This window comes from Ochotona curzoniae, unplaced genomic scaffold (assembly GCF_017591425.1).
Source record: "Ochotona curzoniae isolate NIBS_2020 unplaced genomic scaffold, NIBS_Ocur_1.0 contig_605, whole genome shotgun sequence".
Taxonomy (NCBI): domain Eukaryota; kingdom Metazoa; phylum Chordata; class Mammalia; order Lagomorpha; family Ochotonidae; genus Ochotona; species Ochotona curzoniae.
In genome coordinates, this window is record NW_024466491.1 from 5,686,010 (window position 1) to 5,707,446 (window position 21,437).

The 21,437-nt window shown below is 64.7% G+C and overlaps 3 protein-coding genes across 8 annotated transcripts; 2 read left to right on the forward strand and 1 right to left on the reverse strand.

Annotated features, from left to right (window-relative positions):
• Positions 1–2,133: 2,133 nt before the first annotated feature.
• On the reverse strand, positions 2,134–11,607 carry FKBP8 (FKBP prolyl isomerase 8). 3 transcript variants are annotated; one of them, XM_040990857.1, is made up of 9 exons: positions 11,544–11,607; positions 7,487–7,865; positions 5,681–5,850; positions 5,499–5,587; positions 4,892–5,112; positions 4,332–4,504; positions 3,116–3,193; positions 2,733–2,864; positions 2,134–2,627 (listed from the first exon to the last, which is right to left on the reverse strand). In XM_040990857.1, the coding sequence occupies exons 2-9, from the start codon at positions 7,785–7,787 to the stop codon at positions 2,541–2,543; spliced, it is 1,251 nt and encodes a 416-aa protein (XP_040846791.1). In that variant the 5' UTR covers positions 7,788–7,865; positions 11,544–11,607; the 3' UTR covers positions 2,134–2,540. The 3 variants fall into 3 exon arrangements, with proteins under 3 accessions (XP_040846791.1, XP_040846793.1, XP_040846792.1); XM_040990859.1 differs by lacking the exon at positions 11,544–11,607 and adding an exon at positions 8,622–8,694; XM_040990858.1 differs by lacking the exon at positions 11,544–11,607 and adding an exon at positions 8,622–8,672 and having other exon boundaries at positions 4,892–5,109.
• Positions 11,608–11,760: 153 nt separating this feature from the next.
• On the forward strand, positions 11,761–17,329 carry KXD1 (KxDL motif containing 1). The gene is made up of 5 exons (XM_040990955.1): positions 11,761–11,812; positions 14,798–14,913; positions 16,091–16,243; positions 16,635–16,681; positions 16,949–17,329. Exons 2-5 carry the CDS (start codon positions 14,813–14,815, stop codon positions 17,182–17,184), a joined length of 537 nt encoding a protein of 178 aa, XP_040846889.1. The 5' UTR covers positions 11,761–11,812; positions 14,798–14,812; the 3' UTR covers positions 17,185–17,329.
• A 1,536-nt stretch (positions 17,330–18,865) lies between these two features.
• On the forward strand, positions 18,866–20,943 carry UBA52 (ubiquitin A-52 residue ribosomal protein fusion product 1). Of its 4 annotated transcripts, none has more exons than XM_040990971.1 (5): positions 18,866–18,938; positions 19,281–19,399; positions 19,943–20,029; positions 20,612–20,714; positions 20,782–20,943. In XM_040990971.1, the coding sequence occupies exons 2-5, from the start codon at positions 19,297–19,299 to the stop codon at positions 20,873–20,875; spliced, it is 387 nt and encodes a 128-aa protein (XP_040846905.1). In that variant the 5' UTR covers positions 18,866–18,938; positions 19,281–19,296; the 3' UTR covers positions 20,876–20,943. The 4 variants fall into 4 exon arrangements, with proteins under 4 accessions (XP_040846905.1, XP_040846906.1, XP_040846908.1 ...); XM_040990972.1 differs by having other exon boundaries at positions 18,917–18,958; positions 19,289–19,399; XM_040990974.1 differs by having other exon boundaries at positions 18,923–18,938; positions 19,289–19,399.
• The last annotated feature ends 494 nt before the right edge of the window (positions 20,944–21,437 follow it).

Sequence of the window (21,437 nt, forward strand, 5' to 3'; positions counted from 1 at the left end):
CGTGCTGGGGGGCGGAGCTGGCCCGCTGTCCGTGGGCGTGGCTATGTAAACGAGAAGCGCGCTGGACGCTGGGGCGGATGGGAGTCCCTGGCCCCCTGGCCGCTGCAGCAGCAAGAAGTGTCCCGGGTGTGGGGTGTGAGAAGCCGGACCCGGCGTCTCCACGGGACCCTGGCCCGTGCTGCATTCTGGCCGGGCTTCGGACCCACTGCATGCCAGCATCCACGCCTGGCAGGTGCCAACCCAGGCGCAGCATTGCACCACCAGTTGCTTCCATCGGGTTCCAGAATATGTGCAGCCTCCACCCACCCACACACACACATCCCCCCATCAGCAGCCACGCCCCCCGCACACCCCACTCCCCAAGCCCCTGGCACCCACGCTGCTTCCTGCCAGCTCTGCAAACTCCCGTCCAGGGGTCCTGTCACGCAGTACCCCACTTTCAGGGTCCCTCCGCATGGGGAGGCCTATTCCTTGGCACGGCTGCAGACCAGCTCACTGCACACACGCAGCACGTGGCCTGTGAGACCCTCGAGTGGGTCTGATGGAAGTGGGGGCATCGTGGGCCAGTGACGTCAGTAAGCTGTGCCATGCATCCTGGCCCCTCGTCCTTTTCCGAAACATGGATTCTCCTCGATCCACATTGCGGTTCAGGGGTGCCAGCCTGATGTCCTGGCCCAGCTGCCCTGTCTCCGTGGAGTGTGCCCAGCAGCTGGGCATGGCGGTGGTGAGCCTGTCCATTTGGGTCGCCAGCGGGAGCGTCCAGGTCCACACTCGCGGCTCCAGCTCGTGCGGACACGCTGGGGAGGAGCAGCAGGGCACGCCCAGCGCTTGGGAGACCCGGACAGGGTGCCAGGCTTCAGTCTGGCCCGGCCTGCTGCTGGGGCCGGGGGATGGACCAGGCCACGGATCCGAGGGCAATCACAGCGATTTTGAGCTCAAAGAAAACCCGCCCCAGCCTTTCTTCACAACAGTTCCAGAAGCTCATTTGGTCCCCTCCGACCACCGCCCCGGCGGCTTCTGTAACTCCCCACCTCGGCCCTGGGGGGCAGCCCAGGGTGCCACCCCGGGCCCACTCCATGGCTACACAGGACAGGCATTGTGGTGCACCACGTGGGCGCCAGTTTGAGTCCCGGCAGCTCCACTTCCCACCCAGCTCCCTGCCTGCGGCCTGGGAAAGCAGTGGGGGACGGCCCACAGCCTGGGGACCCTGCACCCGCGTGGGAGACCTGGAGGAAGTTCCTGGCCCCTGGCTTCAGATCGGCTCAGCTCTGGCTGTTGCGGCCACGTGGGGAGTGAACCAGAGGATGGATGATTTTCCTCTGTCTCTCCTCCTCTCTGTATATCTGACTTTCCAATAAAAATAAATAAATCTTTTAAAAAAACAAAAGAATGAAGTTATACCAGTTGCAACTACATGGTCCCAAATGGAAACCATTCTACTCAGTGAAATCAATCCCAAAGACACAAACGTCACAGGCTCTCTCTCTCTCTCTCTCTCTCTCTCTCTCTCTCTCGTAAGGGACCGTCGTGCCAGCGGCATGCGCAGCGTTGGAGTGACGGCGACCACCGCACCCTGAGGACACACTGCAGCAAGCGTCCGTGCGTCCAGACAGAAGCTGGGCTCCCAGGCAACGTGCGGGACAGACCTAGACCACGGGATGCGGGGCTGTCTGACACTGTACCAGCAATGTCGGGGCTCGCTTAAGTAACAGGCCGGCGGAACTGTAACTCCTTACGGAGAGCTGGGAAAAACCAGTAGGGGGTGGGAACTGCGGGGAGGGGTCCCGGACTATATAGAATTGCACGATAAATTTCAGGGAAAAAAAAGCCCCCCTACCCACTGGTGTGAGCAGCACGGAAGGACTTGGCCTGCCCCACGGCTGTGGCACGGGCTGCGGCCCGGGGTCCCGTGTGCTCTCACACCCTCCGCTGGCGTCCATCAGTCTCTGTGAGGCCAGGCCTCCCCCAGGCCCCACCCCACGGCTATGCCCCACAGAGCCCCGTCCCACGGCTGTGCCAGCCTGAGGAGGGCAGAGACCCCACGGAGTCCCCACCACCTTTACAGTAAAGGTCACAGGTGCATGAGGTGGGTCCAGCCCAGGCCGAGCCAAGGAATGTCCGGAGCCAGCCAAGTGCAGGACTGGCGGTTTTATTCCACGGTGTTGGGGTGGGGAGGGGCAGCTGGCAGGGCTGGCGGGGCTGGCAGGGCTGGCAGGGCCCAGGAAAGGCCGCCTCCCCACACCAGGCCCAGGCCTGAAGGCTGGAGACCCCCATAACCCAGGGGGAGCAGTTGGGGCGGGGAGGGGGCTGGAGGGACAAGGGCCCCTCCCTCCGGGTGCCCTCCCGTGGGGCCTCAGCACGACCCCATGCCACCTGCAACCCTTGCTGTGCCCCCCCACCCGGAAGAGGGACAGGACCGGGAGGAGCCACGGAGAGACGGGAGGCCTGGGCAGAAGGGGCGTGAAGGAGCGTGGGCTGCGGGGGACGGGCGTTGGGGTGCGTCCACGGCGCGCGGAGAGCTGGCAGCCCACAGCCCCGGTTCAGTTCCTGGCAGCGATGACCACGGAGAGAGCCACGCCCCCGAGGGCGACTGCTGTCGCCCCAAAGAGCCACTTCCACGGGATGGACTGCGAGGGAGGGATGGGAGCGGCAGTTGGGGAGAGGCGGCTGCAGGCTCGACCCCCCCGGCCGGCTCCTCCACGCGTGACCCCCGCCCGCCGAGCCCAGCTCACCCAGGCGCTCTTGCCAGGGCACTTGGCGGGCAGCCGGCTGGGGTTGCCCAGCATCTTGCGGTAGAGCGCGGTCTCCGTGCTTCGTTGAGCCGCGTGCTTCTTCACCAGCTTCGAGAGCTCCGCGTGGATCGTCTGTGGGTGCGGGAGGCGGGTGTGAGCAGGGCACGGGAGGTGCCCCGCTCCCTGCCCGCGTGGGGGCAGTCACTGGGGGCTGGGGAGGGGGATCTCAACCTACCCACTTGCCACCACAAAGGCTGTGACCACCACAGCAAGAAAGACTCGAGACCGACCACAGGGGGGACTTCCCAGGGGAGCCAGAGGGCGAGCCCCCCCCCACACCTGCCCCCGCCCCCAGCTGCCCGGGGTGTGTGCCCACAGCTCACCTTGTTGGAAGGTTCCAGCTTCAGGGCCGCCCTCAAGATGGGGATCGCCTCGCTGTACTCGCCTTGCTGGGCCAGGACCTGCGGGAAGCGGTGGGCAGGGCGCTGGACCCATGGGGGTCTCCCTTGCCCTCCGGGAGCCCAGTCCACCCTCTGACTCCGGGTTCTGGGGGGGGGCACCCACTCGGGCCGCAAACCTCCCCGCTACTGGCCATAGTACACGCTTTCCTGTCTCTCACAGGACACAAGGCGCGTGACAAAGCCACGCCGCGCTCCCCAGGAAACCACGGGGGCCTGGGTCCACAGAGAGAGACCCTCCATCTGCTGGCTCACTCCCCCAGATGACCACAAAAGCCAGAGCTGAGCAAGCCGAAGCCAGGAGCCGGGAGCTCCCTTCGGGTCACGCACATAGGTGGCAGCGTCCCAGGAACCTGGACCAGCCCTCTGCTGCATGAGCAGGAACTGGATGGGAACTGCAGCTGCCTTAGTTCCCCCACTTTAGCACTGCTACAAGGTGCCAAAGGCCTTACCATCAGCCGTGGGGGGTCCCCGAGACACCAGAGGTGGGGGATGTGGCAAAACCATGCCAGACTTAGTGGCGACGGCCCTGCCCCGGGCACCCTCTGGCCCCTCGGAAGCCTCGACCCTGACTGCACCTTCCTGCCAACGCAGACCCCGCGTGGGCAGCGGGCATGAGATGGCCTGGACCCACATGGGAGACAGGGGCGGGGTTCCCAGCCCTGCCTTCAAGCCTGCCCCATCTCAGCCTAGGGCCTGCAGTGCAGCGGGCTAAGCCTCTGCTTGTGACTCTTGCATCACTCATCCCCCAGCCGCCTGATGAACGCAGGCGAGGGTGCTGGCTCTCGGCCCTCACCGTGGGACCGGCCTCGGGGGGCGGGGGGGGCTGCCTGAGCTCCCCGCTGGTCAATACACAGCGATGTGCAAACACCGAGCGGGGCGGGCCGGCCCTGCGTTCCCTACAGGATCTGAACACCAACCCCGTGCCTGCCCGCTGCCCCGAGGGCAGGGCTGGATGGGGAGCAAGGAGCGGGACGGACTGAACCCCCCACATCCCAGCAGGTCACCTCCAGGTGCTAGCTGGCAAGACGTGGCACCCCGGGGCCGCGAAGAAGGGGCGGGAGGTGCGGGGACGCAGGAGTGATGCAGAAAGTGCCCGGCGCCCATGCCAGTCCTGAAGCGGGGGCCGGGGAGCGCCCACCTTGCCCTTGCGGAACAGCGCCTTGATGTTGTCGGGCTGGTGCTCCAGGACCAGGCTGCAGGAGCGCAGCGCCGCGCCGTAGTGGTCCAGCTTCAGCTGCGAGGCCGCCAGGTTGTTCAGACACTTGACCTTCAGCTGCAGCAGCTCCTCCTCCTCCTCCAACGACATGTCCACTGCGGGCGGCAGGGCGGCCACGGCGCCGGGCCTCAGTTCCCCCACGCGTAACCCCCCGGTCTCCCAGCATTCTCCTCCCAAGCCTGCCTTTCAGCCAGAGCCCAGAGGGTGTACGTGGGTGTATGTGGGTGCAGGTGCGGGCAGCTGGCCACCCTGCAGATTGTTCTAGAATGTGGACATAAGGAATGTCTGACTGGTGTGCACATGGAGGCCCTGGCACTGTCTGCAACCACCTGTCCCAGGCTCAGGGTATGCAGCCTGCGGCTGACGTCATCAATAACCCAAAAGGACCCTGGATGGCACTGTTCTGGAACATTCTGAATCCCTCCCATGCCCCCCAGGAGGGAGGTGGCCAGGCCCGGCCGCCGCCCTGCCCCCGCGGTCACCTTTGGCGCTGGAGGTGATGGCCTTGATGGCCAGGTCGTACGAGTTGGCGGCCAGCACAAAGTCTGCCCGCTGGTAGTGGGCGTTGCCGCACTCGCGCTTCCGGTTGGCCAGGGCCACGCGCTCCTGGCCGGTGAGCGTCTCCAGGTCGGGCCCGTCCACGGCCGTCTTCAGGGTCACCTCCAGGCACAGGGCCGCGTGCGGGGGAATATATGGGCTCCTGCTGGGGTGGGGGGTGAGGAGGGGGCAGGCAGGGGGTGCCACTCAGACCTGGGAGGATGTGGGAGGGAATGGGGCAGGTGGGAGAGCCCCTGACCCAGGTCCCCGGGCATGCTGGGCTGGCTCAGGAGCAGGCAGGCGAGGGGCTGGCTTTTGGCTAACAATCCTGCGGTCCCCACTGGGGTGGCTTCTGCCTGCCAGCAAGTGAGCAAGCAGGTAGGAAAATTCTCTTTCTCTCCCCCGCCCCCGGGCCAGGAGCAGGTAGCATCCTTGCCACTCCTCAGCCCACACCCGGCGGGCACTCACCTGCCCTGGCCACTCCTCAGCCCACACCCGGCGGGCACTCACCTGCCCTGGCCACTCCTCAGCCCACACCCGGTGGGCACTCACCTGCCCTGGGGGCCGTAGCAGTACTTGGAGTCAGCAGTGACCATGGCCGTCTCCCCCACGTCCATGAGTGGGACGCTGAGGTCCAGGGCCTGCGGGGGGCAGGGTCAGGTGGGGTCAGGCCCGGGGAGGCCTCCCCCGCATCCTCCATCGCCACTGGGCCTTGCGCGCGCTGGCGCCCGCACCTGGATGACGTCACAGTCTCCCAGCGTGAACATCAACTCCGGGTCCTCCTGCACGCGTGTGCCGTTCTCCAGGGACGTCTGCAGGTGCACGGTGACCACCTGGCCCTTGGAAGGCCGGCTGGAGCCGGGCGGCCCCGGGACCAGCGTCTTCTTCCTCAGCAGCCCGTTGCCTGCCAGCGGGGGGACACAGGCGCACACACAGTCTGTCACCACACTGTCCGCGGGCTGGGGGCAGGGTTCACGCCCTGTCCACTTCCTGCCCAGGCACACAGGAGTTCCTTCAGAGGAGGAAGCCGGCCCCTGGCGACAGATTTAGAGCATGCCAACCATGGGAAGCGCTGTGTCACAAAATGGCAGCTCAGGGCCAGCACGATGGCACAACAGGCTAATCCTTGCCTTCAAACATGGCACCCCGGGCCTAGCGTGGTGGCCTAACGGCTAAAGTCATGACCTTGCATGAGCCGGCATCCCATATGGGCGATGGTTCTAATCCCACCCAGCTCCCTGCCTGTGGCCTGGGAAAGCAGTGGAGGACGGCCCAAAGCCTTGGGCCCCTGCACCCGCGTGGGAGACCCGGGAGAGGCTCCTGGCTCCTGGCTTCAGATAGGCCTGTATTAACGGATGGAAGATTTTTCTGTCTCTCCTTCTCTCTGTAAATCTGATGTACCTTCCCAACACATTTTTAAATCTTAAATAAATAAATAAATACAGAGACGCCCACGCAGTCAGTAGCAGTGGTTTCTGGCAAGGGGTAGACTCAAAGGTGACCTTGAACCTGGCCCCTGCTGGTACCTTCCTGCTCAAGCGTCCCAAGGCGGACGAGCCTGGCACGCACGCCGCGCTCCCAGCCCCACCTCTGCGGGCATCTGGGGGAGGAAACCCTCATTCTAGAACACTCTCTCTTGCAGTCTCTCAAACGAGTTGGTTCCACCGCGTCGCTTCCCCGGGGACTCCCGTGGGCACCACACCATTTCCCACAAACTGTCGCTCCTGGCAGCCCTACCTTTCCAATTTTTGTGGTTTCCAAAACAAGCCTGTCATTTATTTCTATTTTTACAACTTTTAAAAAATTATCTACATCAAGGGCAAAGTTAGAGAGAGATGCCGCGTCGGCTGGCTCGCTCCCCAGACAGCCACAGTGGACAGCACTGGACCAGGCCAAAGCCAGGAGCCAGGAGCCTCTTCCGGGTCTCCCTCGCGGGTGCAGGGTCCCAAGGCTGTGGGCCGTCCTCCACTGCTTTCCCAGGCCACAGGCAGGGAGCTGGATGGGAAGTGGGGCAGCCGAGACTTGAACCGGTGCCCCTATGGGATGCCGGCGCTTGCTAGGTGGAGGATTAGCTAACTGAGCCATTGCGTTGATGCGTTCAGATACAAAACCTTTAAGAGTTAAAGGAGGAAGGGGGTGTCGGGGTCAGCGCCAGCTGACGCCACCAGTGACGTCAGCCCGGGCAGATCCTGACAGGGCGTGTGGGCACGAGCTCTGGGGAGCCCGGGTGTGCATACTAACGAGCCAGTGGGGGAGGGCAGGTGCAGCGGCGTGGCAGGCCCCAGCCTCCTGGCCACAGGCTGGACACAAACACAGGACCTGCAGAAAGCCCAGGGAGGGTGCTGGGGCGGCAGAGGCAGGGAGCTGCGGGCAGCCGGGCTGTGGCCAGGTGACTGAGCCTGCTGCTGCTGCCGCCGGCTTGGGCACAGGGCCAGCGTGCAGTGTGTACGTCCCCTCCGGACCCCCCACCTCCCACCGCAGTCACCCGCTAGGGCCAGGCTCAGGTCACCCATGGCCAGCTCGGCTCCCGGGCTGCTTACCTAAAATATCCTGCCACTCCTCGGGGGCCGGGGCCGGCGCGGGTGCAGGCTCCATGGTGGCCAGGAACTCCCGGGCCAGGGCCCCGGGCTGCTGCCCCTGCCCCTCGGCCTCCTCCGGAGGGGCCTGGGCCATGTCCTCCAGGGGCGGGAGCTCGCTCAGGTCTCCGTCCTCCTCCTCCTCCTCCTCCTCCTCCTCGGCCTCAGCGTCCTCCACTGCGTCCAGCACCTCGAAGTCCTCGAGCCGGGGGACCCCGGCAGGGGGCGGGGCCCTGGGCTCGGCAGGTTCAGCGCAGGAGGCCATGCCCGCCGTGGCCGTGGCAGTGACCGTGACCGCCGCCGCTGCTGCTGCTGCTGCTGCTGGGGGGAACGGCAACTGGCCCTGGGGGGTCGGGGGGACACGGGGAAACAGATGAGCCCCCACTCAGCAGTGGCCGGCAAGTGGGATGAGAACCCAGGATGAACTCAACATCCCAAATAGAAACCCTAGGCCGCTTGCACCCCACACCCCACAAACACACACAACACCCCAAGACTCTAAAGGAAAGGAAGTGTCCCCCGAGTCACGGCCCTGAGGTGGGGGACCCCAGGCCTAGAATCCCCGGCTCCTGCCAAGGGGCATCGCTGCCCCGTGCCCACCAGGGACCCCAGCACCGGGACCCTCTCCTCAGGGGGACCCCCTTGCGTACCTTCACCCCCATGCAGGGTCTGTTGGGGACACTGTGCCCCCCCCACACACACACCACCATCTTTCCCATCATCAACGGACCCTCACCCCATCCACACACGCACAGCCTCGTGCAGGCCTCGGTCCCCTACAACCGCAACAGGGCCTTGCTAACCTTCACCTGCCCGCTGCTTCCCCGGGCGTGGGGGGCACGGGGCCCCCCGATTTCCCGAGCCCGTCTCCCAGCCCCCCACGGCCCCGGACGGGCTCCCCCACATACACACAGCACGGCACACCGCACCCCGGTGTCCCCCAAACGGCTCCCCCTCAACCCCCAAGCCCGACGCCGACCCCGTCGCCCCGGGGCCCGACCTCCCCCGCCCCCCGACGACACCGACAACGTCGCCCACCACCCCGGCCGCCCCGCGCCGCCCGGCCCCCCGAGACGGCGCCCACCCCGGGGACACGTGCCTCGGCCGCCCGGAGACCCCCTGCCTGGGGTCGTGAGCCCCCCTCCCCGCCCCCCAGCCGCCGCCGCCGCGCCTCGGGGAAACCAAGGTCCGGGCGGGCGCGGCCCCACCCCCGCGCCGCTCATTGGCCGGCGCCGCGGCTGCGCGCGCGCGCATTGGCTGGGCACGCGCGTCCGTCACGCTCCCGCGAGGCACCGCCCCCTTCCTGCTCGGGCTCGGCGGGGTGTTCTTAAAGGGGCCGCTTTGGGGGTGGCGGGAGTTGTTTGGGGTCGGTGGCGAGGGGTCGGGTTCCCTGAGCTAGAACTGCCCCCACGCGGGGCGGCAAGGCCGGGTCTGGGGGCGACTCTCTCGGCTTGGAGTCTCGGGTTTTTCTCCAAGGTTCAGCCGCACCCCGCGGCTGCTCCGCAGCACCCTGAGGATTTGGGGGGCCGGTGGGTGGGTGGGCGGAGAGGGGTCCGGGTGCTGGGAAGGGTCGTGGTGTTGAGTGGCGTTTCCCTGAGGCTCCACGCCTCTGCTCGCTGGGACTGCGGCCCCAGCTCTGAGGGTGCACCGCAGGCGGCCTCGGGATGGGGTGCGGGTGGGGGGCAGCACCCCACACAGCGTGCTCCCCACCCTGGGCTCTCTCCTCCGTCCCTAATGCCTTGCTGGTGCTTGCCCTGGGGGCCGGGGGTGCAGGGGCGGTCCCTCCTCCCCAGGCCGGCCGTGCTGACCACGGTGACGTCCCGTGGCCCCTGCAGGAGGGGGGCACGCCACCACATGGGGGACTACTGTTTGTTATACTTCCATTTCAGCTTACTGTCCCCTTTCTGGAAAGTTCTCAGCGTTGCTGGTGGGTTTTGAGGGGGAGAACTCCCACACTAACCCCGTCCCCCGTAGCCTGGGGACGGACAGGAATAGGATTAATCCATAGGCGAGCAGAATGAATGAACTCAATGGGGCTCCCTGTGAGAGCAGGGATGCCACTGGGCCGGCCTCCTCCAGGAAGCGAGCCTTGACCGCCCCAAGTTATTTAAGAAAAAGATATTCCTTGCTTATGGACTGGGAGAGCAGTGTAATGTAGTATATTTTAAAGGCCCAACATGATGGCTTAACTGGCTAATCCGTGCCGGTATGTGCTAGCATGCCATATGGGCGCCGGTTCAAGTCCTGGCTGCTCCACTTCCCATCCAGCTCCCTGCCTGTGGCCTGGGAAAGCAGTGGAGGATGGCGCACAGCCTTGGGACCCTGCACCCGCGTGGGAGACCCGGAAGAGGCTCCTGGCTCCTGGCTTCAGACCAGCACAGCTCCAGCTGTTGTGGCCACTTGGGGAGTGAACCAGCGGATGGCAGATCTTTCTCTCTGTCTCTCTTCTCTGCAGATATGCCTTTCCAAGAAAATAATCTTTTTAAAAAAATAAGTAAAAAAAAAAAAAATCAGAAGAATCCAACCACCAACTGAAATCAACAGGCTGCCATCCCCAGCGGGGTCCTCCTAGTGGCTCCCATGGGCGCAGGCGGAGGTGCGTTCACAGCCCTGTCCTAGGCCATGCACTCCGGGCCAGCGGTCAGCCCTGCTCGCGACACGGAACCGTCCCAAGGGATCCCGTGGCCCTCCAGCCCCCTGAACTTGTGGCCTTGGAACGGGTTATCACACACCCGCTCCGGTCTGACTTAATGAACGGGACTCTACCATCGGCTGGTTCACTCCCCACACGCAGGGCCGGCCTGAAGCGGGCAGCCAGGGGCTCCGTCCAGGTGTCCCCTCGCCCGTGGGTGACGGGCTCAGGTCCTCCACCGCTGCTGCCTTCCAGGCCCTGTTAGCAGGAAGCTGTGTTCCCTGTCCCTGGGGAGAGCCGCCCCAGCCTCACGCCCCTGGCGCCTTGATGCCTGCACCCCTTCTCGGACCTTCCAGATACATCCTGGCTTTCGACAGACCCTGGTTCCCATAGCTGGCACACAGCCATCAGGGACCCACAGGCTGGTCCCAGAAAATTCCCCCATTCCCTCCCCCTGCTAGCTCTCGTTCCAACGCCAACCCCCTTAATGCCTGGAAAACTCCTATTGTAACTTCCAAACCCCATGGAGGTACACCTGCCTCCTAGCCGTCCTCCCCATGAGCCCCTTATTTCCCAGGTTCCTCTATCTGCAAACACGGGAACCCCACACGGCTGGGGTTGTGCACCGTCCTCACTCCGCCTCCCTTCTAGGAAACGGGGCAATTTTTAAATCCGGGACCGATGCCACAGAGTAGCAGGCGCCTGCATCCCCCAAGGTCACAGGTTCGCGTCCCGGCTGCTGCTACTTCAACGTCTCATCCAGCTCCCTGCTGCCGGTTATTGGATCACTCCCCAAAATGGCCACAGCGGCCAGGGCTGGGCTGGGCTGGGCAGGAGCCAAAAGCCAGGAATTCCATTCTGCAGCGCCAACATGGGTGGCGCGCACGCCCAGCCTGTTAACTGCTTCCATTCTGGGTTTGTTGTTGTCTGGCTCTGTTCTGGAGCTGGGCCAGGCCAGAGGCAGGAGCCTCCCCGTGGGGGTGGCTGGCACCCTGGCACCCGCGCAATGGGGTGTGCATTGTTGCAGCTCTGGTTGCAGACGGGGGTCCAGGGAGCAGGGACACCCCTGGAGCAGGAACACCCACCCACCCACCCAAGCCCCGGAACCAGGTGCAAAAATCCCATGACCCAGGCAGCAAAGGGTCCTGGCGGGTGGGCTCCACTCCAGGGAGTGTCTCCAGGAGGACCCTCCTAAACGGACCCGGAAACTCACTAAAGAAATCCTAGTTGGCGTGCCATTTGCGACGCCGGCATCCCACAGGGAGGCCGCCCCGGGTTCGAGTCCCGGCTGCTCCACTTCCAATCCAACTGCCTACTGAAGGCGCCCGCGGAGGCAGCAGGGAGCTGGTGGACAGACCTCAGTATTACGGGCTATGAAATGGGACATACCTTGCGGCCCTAACCCCCTTCCGGACTGCCTTAGATGCGCACGGTCTTGGCCGACTGCGCAGGCGCGGGCGCGAGAGGCGCTCTTGGATTGGACGCTCGTGCTGCCACACGCGCGGATGGTCCCTTCCCCGGCAGCTACGTCCCGCCTCTTCCGGTCCGGTCGCCCCCCAGGGCGCCGTAGGGGTCGCGCGCCTGACGCCACGGCGTGCGCGGTGACGTCGCGGCGGCGCGGGCGCCATCCCGGAAGCGTGAGCCAGGCTGGCCGAGGTGTAGGTGCAGCCGCCTCCGCGGGGCGTTCAATGTCGGGGTGCGGGTGTTGTGGGGGGGACGACGTCGGGGCCGGGGAAGCTGGACCGGGTCGGGCCGGGCGCTGGCATGGCGGTGTGGGACCGGGGCGCCGCTAGCCGCAGCTGGGGGTGCACCTGCCGGGGTGCACGCGTGGGGGTGCGGGATGTGGGGGACCCCCTGGGACCCGAGGGAGCCCAGTCACCCTCCGTGCTTCAGGACTGCACCTCCCCAACCCGACCGGGGTGCTCCCCTCCCGCTAAGGCGTCACACTCCTTTAGGGGGGCGAACCTGCTGGGGTGCATACGTGGGGATGCGGGGCGCGGGATGTGGGGGACCCCATGCCACCCGAGGAGCCGAGTCACCCGACTGGGGTGCTCCCCTCCCCTTAAGGTGTCACTGCTTTAGGGGAAAGAACCTGCTGCCCCCTTCGTGCTGGCTGTCAGCCCCCCACTTCTGCACTGTGACTTTTTTTTAAAGATGTATTTATTTTTAGCGGAAAAGCAGATATACAGAGAGGAAGCTCTTCCTTCTGATGGGTCACACGCCAAATGACCACAAGACAGCTGGAGCTGAGCCCGTCCGAAGCCAGGAGCCTGGAGCTTCTTCCGGGTCTCCCACCTCCGCTGCTTTCTCAGGCCACAAGCAGGGAGCTGGATGGGACGCGGGGCTGTCGGGGTTAGAACTGGCGCTCATATGGGATCCCAGTGGTTGCAAGGCGAGGCCTTCAGTAGCTACGCTCTTGCACAGTCCCTGCACCTTATGCCCATTTCCTGGATGAGAAAACTGAGGCAAGGGTGCCATCACCTTCTGCAGGGTCACCCAGCCTCCCTGTCCCTCTGATGGGACCCGCGGGCGGACAAGGCAGGCTAGTGGTCAGCGGGCGGGCCGTGCGAGCCCCGGGTGCAGCTGGCACAGTCCCTGGGTTTTTTGTTGTCTTGTTTGTCTTTATGGAGGCCTGAACGGCGTCCTGTTCCACAGCTCCTAACTCCCTCTGTCCGGGCCCTGCGCACGCCACGCTCACTGGGGTCAGGACACAGCACGTCATCCTGGCTCCTCTGTGTTTTTGGTTTTGTTTTGTTTTGGAAAACATGAAGAATTGCTTGTTAACATTTGCCAAGAAGGCGATTTCACGGACGGGGCAGCAAAACAGATCTCTTACCATGACTTTTTTGTTTTAAGCCCCTCTGCCAAACACTTGGGAATCGGCCGTGGGAAGCGGGGCAGCTGGTCGTCACGGTGGGCCGTGACACCTGCTGAGAGTGACCTGTTTATGCCAGCCATGGGGCGTGGGCTCGCTGGCCTGTGTGCGCGTCTCCCCCATCCTCGGTCAAGGTTTATTTGTTTTTTATTGGAAAGAAAGATTTCCAAAGAAAAGGAGAGACAGAAAGATCTTCCATCTGCCGGTTCACTCCCCAAAAGGCCCCAATAGCCAGAGCTGAGTCGATCTGAAGCCAGGAGCCTCTTCCAGGTCTCCCACGTGGGTGCAGGGTCCCAAGGCTGTGGGCCGTCCTCCACTGCTTTCCCAGGCCACAAGCAGGGAGCTGGGTGGGAAGTGGAGCTGCCGGGATACGAACTGACATCTCTATAGGATCCCATTGCTTGGAGGTGGAGGATTAACCCGCTGAGCCACTGCGCTGGGCCTCCTTCACATTGAATCCTAACCGGTTGCACAAGGGCCTTCTGGATGTCAAGAACCAAGCCAGATCAACCATGCAGATTTTGTCCTGAATACCCCCCCACACACACACAATCTGGTCTGTCTCCTCCCCAGCCACCAGGGTGGTCCTCTGCCTGCCTTGCATGCCAGGAGCCTGAGGGCACTCATCCTGGGATTCTCGCTAGCCAAAGTCCTACCATGTCAGAGCTGCGTTGGTAAAGCTCTGCCGCCTGGCAGTGCCTGGATGCCTGCTGGGAGCCGCAGGCTGCGTCAGGCGCAGGGGGCACGGGAGGCCAGGGGCAGGCGGAGTCCCTGGGGGCGGCGAGCTCCGCTCCGGAGAGTCAGTTTTGTGTTTAGGCTGCTTGTCTCCTAGCAGTTTTGTTTGTTTGTTTTGAGTAAGAACCAGTAGTTAATTTCAAAGACTGAAGGACGGATTTTCCATCTGCTGCCCCCCTCCCCAAATGCCCACAGCAGCCAGGGCTGAGCCAGGGAAACCTGGGGGTCAGGAGCTCCATCCAGGGACCCCACGGCCATGGGCCGTCCTCCACTGCTTTCCCAGGCCACAGGCAGGGAGCTGGATGGGAAGCTGTGCTGCCACAGGGGCTCAGAGGGGCACTGACGTGGGATGCCACAGTCCCAGGCAGCGGCTTAAGATGCTGAGCTGTTGGAACCAGCTCAGTGGCCTGGCAGCTAAAGTCCTCACCTTGAACATGCCAGGGTCCCATATGGGCGCCGGTTCTAATCCCAGCTGCCCCACTTCCCATCCAGCTCCCTACCTGTGGCCTGGGAAAGCAGTGGAGGATGGCCCAAAGCCTTGGGACCCTGCACCCGCGTGGGAGACCTGGAAGAGGCTCCTGGCTCCTGGCTTCAGATTGGCTCTCCTCCAGCCAATGTGGTCACTTGGGGAGTGAATCAGAGGACGGAAGATCTTCCTCTGTCTCACCTCCTCTCTGTATATCTGACTTTCCAATTAAAATAAATAAGTCTTAAAAAAAAAAAAAAAGCTGAGCTGCAATGCAGGCCCCATGCCATGCCCTGATAAGACCATTGCGTATGCTCTGTTTGGGGCACAGATTGAGGGTAACAGGTGGCGAAGCGGGGAAGAGGGGTGTTGAGGGAGCTGTCTGGAACACCCACAGACCCCGTGCAGATGCCCTGGGCTGGTGTCTCCCCCCCCCCCACACACACACACCCCACAGCCCCTGAGCGTCCTGGGCCAGGGGCAGCGGGGTGGCACTGGTAAAATCTGAGGGAAGTCCCATTGCAAACCCCAAGCCTTTTACAGTCCTTCCTTTTCCTGCCTGCCCAGGCCGCGGCGCAGGACATGGAGCAGCCCGACTCGGCCTCGAGGCTCTTCTGCGGCCGCATCCTGAGCATGGTCAACGCGGATGACGTCAGCGCCATCATCCTGGCCCAGAAGAACATGTGAGCGGGGTGTGGGGAGGGGGCCAGGTGCCGGCTGGTGCTGGAGCGAGGTCGGAAGGCGAGGCCCGGAGCTCAGGCCATGTCCCCAGGGCACCTGGCACCTCCTGCAGGGCTTGGGTGGCCAGGCCACCAGGGCAGGCACAGCTTCATTTATCTAAAAGACGGCCAGAAGGGGAGTTTGTCTTCCATCGCCCAGCGGGTCACTCTCCACATGGCCACAGCAGCCAGGAGCTCCATCGGGTCTCCCACGCGGGTGGCAGTGCCCCCCCCAGCCCTTGGGCCATCTTCTGCTACTTTCCCAGGTGTATGAGCAGGGAGCTGGTTGAGAGCTGGAGCAGCCGGGTCTCGAACCCGTAGTCAATTATTGGAAGCCGGCATTACGGGGGGCAGCTTATCGCGCTGTGCCACACAGCAGGGCCGCTGGAGATGCGAAGCTCCTGGCATGTTCCATTGGCCATGCAGCGGGGCCCGCAGCGCATTCCTTTCCCTCGGCCCCAGCCAAGGGGTCCCAGGGTCTCTGCCTTGTGCCCAGGCCCCTGGGTCTTTTTTTTTTTTTTCCCAAAATCTCTTTGATGCATCTGGAGGGCAGAGAAAGCTCTCTGCTTGGTCACCACCCCCGTAGCCCCAGAAGCATGCCAAAAAGAAAAAACAAACATCCAGCTCTCCCACAGGGCCAGCCAGGACCCAGCCTTCGGGCCCGCTCCCACCGTCTCCCCTGGGTGCCTTAGCAGAGAGTCAGGGTCCAGGGAACCCAGGGCAGGAACTTACCACCAGCCACAACGCCCGGTCCCCCTGTGGTCCTGGAGTTCAGACTAAGACCTGCAGACCATCCTGCCCCCGCCCCCCAAGTCGGGACGGGTACATGAAGTCAGACACAGAACAGCACCCCGCCCCCCCCGAACCAGCATGGCGTGATGGTGCCGGCGTGGGGCTGAGAGCAGGCTGCCAGAGCCCAGGGCGGGCGAGGGGCTGGGGAGAGAAGTCGGGGCGGCACGAGGGGCGCTCAAGGCTGAACAAACAGCACCTGGCTGGGCCAGGCGCCCGCAGACTGCAAAGGCAGGAAGGCGTGTTGGCAGGCCAGGCTGCGGGGCACCTCTCTCCGTCTGTCTTCCTCTCCGACCTCTCTCTGCCTTATGCTTTCTGTCTCTCCCTCCCGCTCTGCCCCCTCCCGCCCCAGGCTGGACCGCTTTGAGAAGACCAACGAGACGCTGCTCAACTTCAACCAGCTGTCGGGCGCGCGGCTGCAGCACATGAGCGAGCGCTTCCTGCAGCACACGCGCACGCTGCTGGAGATGAAGCGCGACCTGGACAGTGTCTTCCGCCGCATCAGGTGGGGGTGCCCGCGCCGGCCCCGCGCCCTGCCTGGCGCTCCCCAAGGCGCTCTTCCCGCACTTGAAGTGACACGCCATTCCGGTGCCAAGATCAGAAACGTGGCACACTTCATTTTTCCAGTTGAAACTGTATGGGTTGCCCTGCTGGAAGGGTCAAGAGTCCCCAGGGGTGTTTGTTTGTTTTCTTTTTCCTTCTACTGGTTCACTTCCTAAATGGGCCTCCCGCAGCCAGGGCGGGCAGGGAGAGCGGGCCACGACACCCAGCGGCCCTGCGGCCAGGCGAGGCATCGCTGGGGGCCGGCTGGTGGGCACCCTCCCTGCTGTGCCAGGGAGCAACACGGGCACCCCATACGGGCGGACGGTCTCAGCTTCTCCCTCCCTCCCCGGCAGGACCCTGAAGGGGAAGCTGGCCCGACAGCATCCGGAAGCCTTCAGCTGTAAGTGGCACCCGCTTGGGGCTGAGCCTGCATGGAGGGACCAACAGGGAGGGGAAGGGGCGTCTGTGAGTGTCCCCATGGGGAGAGTCGTTGTTTCAGGAGCAGCACACTTGGGAGTCACCTGTAACTGGCCAGCACCCCAAAGCTGACACACCCCACCAGGGTCTGCCTCCTTCCCCGCTGGCAGCCGCCCCATGCCAGCCCCAGGGCCCCGGGGGGCAGGCGGCAGGCAGCCGAGCCCACCGGCCCGGCCTCCCCCGACCCCAGACATCCCGGAGGCATCGCTCCTGGAGGACGAGGACGACGACCCCATCCCGCCCAGCACCACCACCACCATCGCCACCTCGGAGCAGAGCACCGGCTCCTATGAGGACAACAGCAGCCCGGACACCGCGTCGCCCTCCCTCAGCCCGGGCTTCGAGGACCTGTCCCCTGCCGCCCTCAACGGCTGCCGCAGCCCCACGGAGGACGGGGAGACGCCCCCGCCGCGGCCGGGCCAGTAGCCCGACCCTGAGCCCACTGGACTGCCCAGGAGCTGGGGGGCGCAGGGCGGCCCGGGCACAGCAGAGCCACCGCAATATTTTTGTAGCCCATCGCCAAGACGCTGTTGAAGTTCTCAATAAAAGAGGGCAGCTACGGCAAGGGGAACGCCTGCGTCTGCCTGTGTGTGCGCGCGCGCCTTCGCAGGCCCCTTCCCCTCAACCAGAGCTAGCTGGCAGCCCCCACCAAGCGTTCCTGGGCGGACACGCCAGTCCCACCTGCCCTCCTGTTGTGCCCGGATCCGCCGCGACAGCCGTGCCACGCTCGGGTCTGCTGGAACTGTGGCAGCTCAGCCGTGCCACGCTCAGGTCTGCTGGAACTGTGGCAGCTCAGCCGTGCCACGCTCAGGTCTGCTGGAACTGTGGCAGCTCAGCCGTGCCACGCTCAGACCTCGACTTCCCCAAATGAATCACCAGGAATCCCTCGTTGACGCACGCGCACAAGGACCCTTTGTTCGAACTCCAGCCTGGGTCCCAACCAGCAGTCCCAGCGGTTCCAGACTGGGGTACGAGACTGGACGGCACAGGGATTTTATTCATTTAATTTTTAAAGATTTATTTATTTTTATTGACGGATATACAGAGAGGAGGAGAGACAGAGAGGAAGATCTTCCGTCCACTGGTTCACTCCCCAAGTGACCACAATGGCTGGAGCTGAGCTGATCTGAAGCCAGGAGCCAGGAGCCTCTTCTGGGTCTCCCACGCGGGTGCAGGGTCCCAAGGCTGTGGGCCGTCCTCCACTGCTTTCCCAGGCCACAGGCAGGGAGCTGGGTGGGAAGCAGGGCCGCCGGCAGGCATATGGGATCTTGCTGCGTGCAAGGTGAGGAGTTTAGCCACTAGGCCACTGCGCCAGGCCCCCATTTCTTTTATAATTTTTTTCTTTATTTTTGACAATCTTTACATAGTTAGGGCACAAAGGTTCAGGCTACAGGAAAGTGGGTAAGGCTATTATTTCCACATTTTTTTTTTCCTGTATCTGGGGGGAAGTGGGAGATACAGGGAGAAGGCCCCCTCCCACCCACCCCCGGCCCCCGACGTGGGCATGCTCCGAGGGCACCGCTCAGGTGGTTTCGACAGTTCAGCAGCTCTGAAAAGCTGCCAGTCTCGCCACGCCACGCACGGTGAAATCTCCAGAATCCACTGGCTGGCACAGTCCACCTTAGCGTCGCGGCTTGCCAGCGCATGGCTGGGGCAGATGATGGGTTCCTTCTGCCCCTGTGCTGGCACCAGGTGCCCTCTGCAGGTTCCGATGGGCCGCCATGTCCTCCCTGTGCACCTGGACGTGCTGCTCGGGCCGAGCCTCTGGGGAGCCCCAGCTCACACGTGCACCCCACGGTCAGACCCCGGCCCCTGCTTCTCTCCGTGCTCGGGGTTCTGGGGTCGGCCGCTCAGCTGGAGAGATCTAACGCATCCCCCGCCCGCCAGGGAACCTTCTACATCACGTGCAAGCGTGGGGTCCAGGCCCCCGGCCCCCCACCTGCCCCCTGGGTCCCACAGGCAAGAGCCACGACGCCGGGGAGCCGGAAAGGCCGGCCACGCCCCCGGAAGCGAGGGGCGGGCGCTCGCCCATCCGCGCCGCGGCTTCGTTTGCCAGCACGGAACATGGCGGCGGAGGGGCGGGGCCGCGGATTGTGACGCAGCGCGCAGGCGCGGCGGGCGGCGACGCGGCCTGTTCCGCTTCCGTCGTCCTCTTTCTCTCCAGCCGGGCGGCCGAGCGGGTTGGTGGCGGCGGGCGCGGGTGGGATGGCGGTGCGGGCCGGGCTGGCGGGGCTGGCGGGGCTGGCGGGGGCCGTGCGGGCTCGTGCGGGCTCGTGCGGGGCTGGCGGGGCTGCTCCCCGTGCGCCCGGGGCTCCCCGCGCTCGCCTAGGCCGCAGGCGCCGCTTTGGGGGTTCGGCAGCCTGTGGTGGGGACCCCACGAGGCGGGCGGGCGGACGAGCGGGCGGCCTGGGCAGGGCGCTGGGGAAGGGGCCGGGGCGGCGGCCACGTGCTGGGCCGCCATGGCCTCCCGCTGCGGCGTGGGGGCCTCACCCGCCCGCGTCCCCCCACACGCACACCCCTAGTGCCTCAGACGCCACCATGCAGATCTTCGTGAAGACCCTCACGGGCAAGACCATCACCCTCGAGGTGGAGCCCAGCGACACCATCGAGAACGTCAAGGCCAAGATCCAGGACAAGGAGGGTGAGTTCGGGGACCCCGAGCCGAGGGTCGTGGGGTCTGGGGGCGTCCCAGGCTGAGAACCCGAGCCGAGGACCGTGGGGTCTGGGGGGGCCCAGGCTGAGAGCCCGAGCCGAGGGCCGTGGGGTCTTGGGGGGTCCCAGGCTGAGAGCCCGAGCTGAGGGTCGTGGGGTCTGGGGGCGTCCCAGGCTGAGAACCCGAGCCGAGGGTCGTGGGGTCTGGGGGGGCCCAGGCTGAGAGCCCGAGCCGAGGACCGTGGGGCTTTGGGGCACCCTGAGCTGAGACCGTGGGAATACAGGGAACCCTGAACCGAGGGCTGTGGGAATATGGGGGACCCCGAACTAAGGACAGTGGGAACACGGGGGACCCTGAGCCTGCGGTGCTGGTTTTGGGGGCTGACCCAGAGCCTGGTGCCATTGAGTACTGACATTTGGGGGCCTTGGCTGGGGGGTGGGAGCTGCACTGGGATGTTCCCCCTATGCGCCCACCGCACTGTTGCGAGAGGAGCTCATGAGCTTTTCTGGGGCGCCCCCCCCCCCCTTGCAGGCATCCCCCCGGACCAGCAGCGTCTCATCTTTGCCGGAAAGCAGCTGGAGGATGGCCGCACTCTGTCGGACTACAACATCCAGAAAGGTGACCTGGCTGGGCGGTCCGGCCTGGGGTGGCAGCCATGGCCCGGCTGGTGTGCGGGTCTGGTGGGTGAGATCGGCCCCTGCCATCCCTGCAGGCAGTTGGGCAACTGCACTTGGTAAACATTCAAAAGGCAGAAAGGGTCATCCATCTGCTGGTTCATTCCCCAAGTGGCCACAGCAGCCTCCCCTGGGTCTCCCACGCAGGTGCAGGGTCCCAAGGCTTTGAGCCGTCCTCCACTGCTTTCCCAGGCCACAGGCAGGGAGCTGGATGGGAAGTGGAGCAGCCGGGATTAGAACCGGTGCTCATATGGGATGCCAGCGCTGGCAGCGGGAGGAGTAGCCACCTTCAGCCACCGCAGTATTTGCTCTGGCCTGTGTGCGGGCTGTCTCCTCTGCTGTGTGTTTATTGGGGGGCACGCGAGCCCGGGGGCTGCCAGCTGTGGGCTCACTGTCTGAGGAGGAGCTGTAGCTAGGAGATGGTGAACTCCCCAGGGAGGCCGGCACGGAAGCTGCAGGGCCGGACCTCCCCGCCCTGCCCCTTTGAGAGGGTCGGGTGCTGACGGGGCGCCCCCTTGCCCTGCAGAGTCCACGCTGCACCTGGTGCTCCGCCTGCGGGGTGGCATCATCGAGCCGTCCCTGCGCCAGCTGGCCCAGAAGTACAACTGTGACAAGATGATCTGCCGCAAGTAGGTGCGGGTCCGGGGGCGGGGCGGGGCGTGCCCTCTGCTGCCCACTCACCACCTTCCCGCACAGGTGCTACGCCCGCCTGCACCCCCGGGCCGTCAACTGCCGCAAGAAGAAGTGTGGCCACACCAACAACCTGCGCCCCAAGAAGAAGGTCAAATAAGGCCCTCCGGGGTGCCCGCCCGCGCCCACGGCCTCAATAAAGTTTCCTTTGGTTGACTTGAGCAGCAACTAGTGTGTCCCTCGGCTGGTCTGTCCAGGAGTGCGCCGGGCGCGGCTCGGTGGCACTGTGTCCGTGACGGTCCCCCCACAGCACTGGGTGTGCCATGGGCTGCACAGGAAGGCAGGCACACAGGCTGCACACACACCTGCTGATTCAGGACCCTCCTCAGGGTCTCCAGAGGAGTGTGGGGTCCCAAGGCTTGGGGCCGTCCTCCACGGCTTTCCACAGGCAGGGAGCTGTAGAGGTGGAGCAGCCAGGACAGGAACATGGTTGCAATGAGAGGATTACGCCATCACATGGGGAGACCTTGGCGTTCAGGGTGGCTGTCCCAGGGCGCTTGTTGAGCTCACAGCCTCACGCAGCCTGCTCCTACAGGGACTGCAGGGTTTCTGTGTTGGTGTCAGTACTGCAGGCAGTAGCTTCACCGACTACGCCGCAGCACAGGCCCTTGGCACTGGCCGTTGGGGTGCAGCCGCCACGTGGGACCTGGGTGGGGTTCCGG

What these genes read in the sequence shown, in the direction of transcription:
- FKBP8 (XM_040990857.1), bottom strand. Translation starts at nt 7,787, where the DNA reads ATGGCCTCCTGCGCTGAACCTGCCGAGCCCAGGGCCCCGCCCCCTGCC. An exon ending in AGCTGGAACCTTCCAACAAG is followed by an intron (nt 2,865 to 3,115) that starts GTGAGCTGTGGG and finishes CCGCACCCACAG; the next exon opens with ACGATCCACGCGGAGCTCTC. An exon ending in GCCCTGGCAAGAGCGCCTGG is followed by an intron (nt 2,628 to 2,732) that starts GTGAGCTGGGCT and finishes CCTCCCTCGCAG; the next exon opens with TCCATCCCGTGGAAGTGGCT.
- KXD1 (XM_040990955.1), top strand. Translation starts at nt 14,813, where the DNA reads ATGGAGCAGCCCGACTCGGCCTCGAGGCTCTTCTGCGGCCGCATCCTG. An exon ending in AGTGTCTTCCGCCGCATCAG is followed by an intron (nt 16,244 to 16,634) that starts GTGGGGGTGCCC and finishes CCTCCCCGGCAG; the next exon opens with GACCCTGAAGGGGAAGCTGG. An exon ending in GCATCCGGAAGCCTTCAGCT is followed by an intron (nt 16,682 to 16,948) that starts GTAAGTGGCACC and finishes CCCCGACCCCAG; the next exon opens with ACATCCCGGAGGCATCGCTC.
- UBA52 (XM_040990971.1), top strand. Translation starts at nt 19,297, where the DNA reads ATGCAGATCTTCGTGAAGACCCTCACGGGCAAGACCATCACCCTCGAG. An exon ending in CAAGATCCAGGACAAGGAGG is followed by an intron (nt 19,400 to 19,942) that starts GTGAGTTCGGGG and finishes CCCCCCTTGCAG; the next exon opens with GCATCCCCCCGGACCAGCAG. An exon ending in GGACTACAACATCCAGAAAG is followed by an intron (nt 20,030 to 20,611) that starts GTGACCTGGCTG and finishes CTTGCCCTGCAG; the next exon opens with AGTCCACGCTGCACCTGGTG.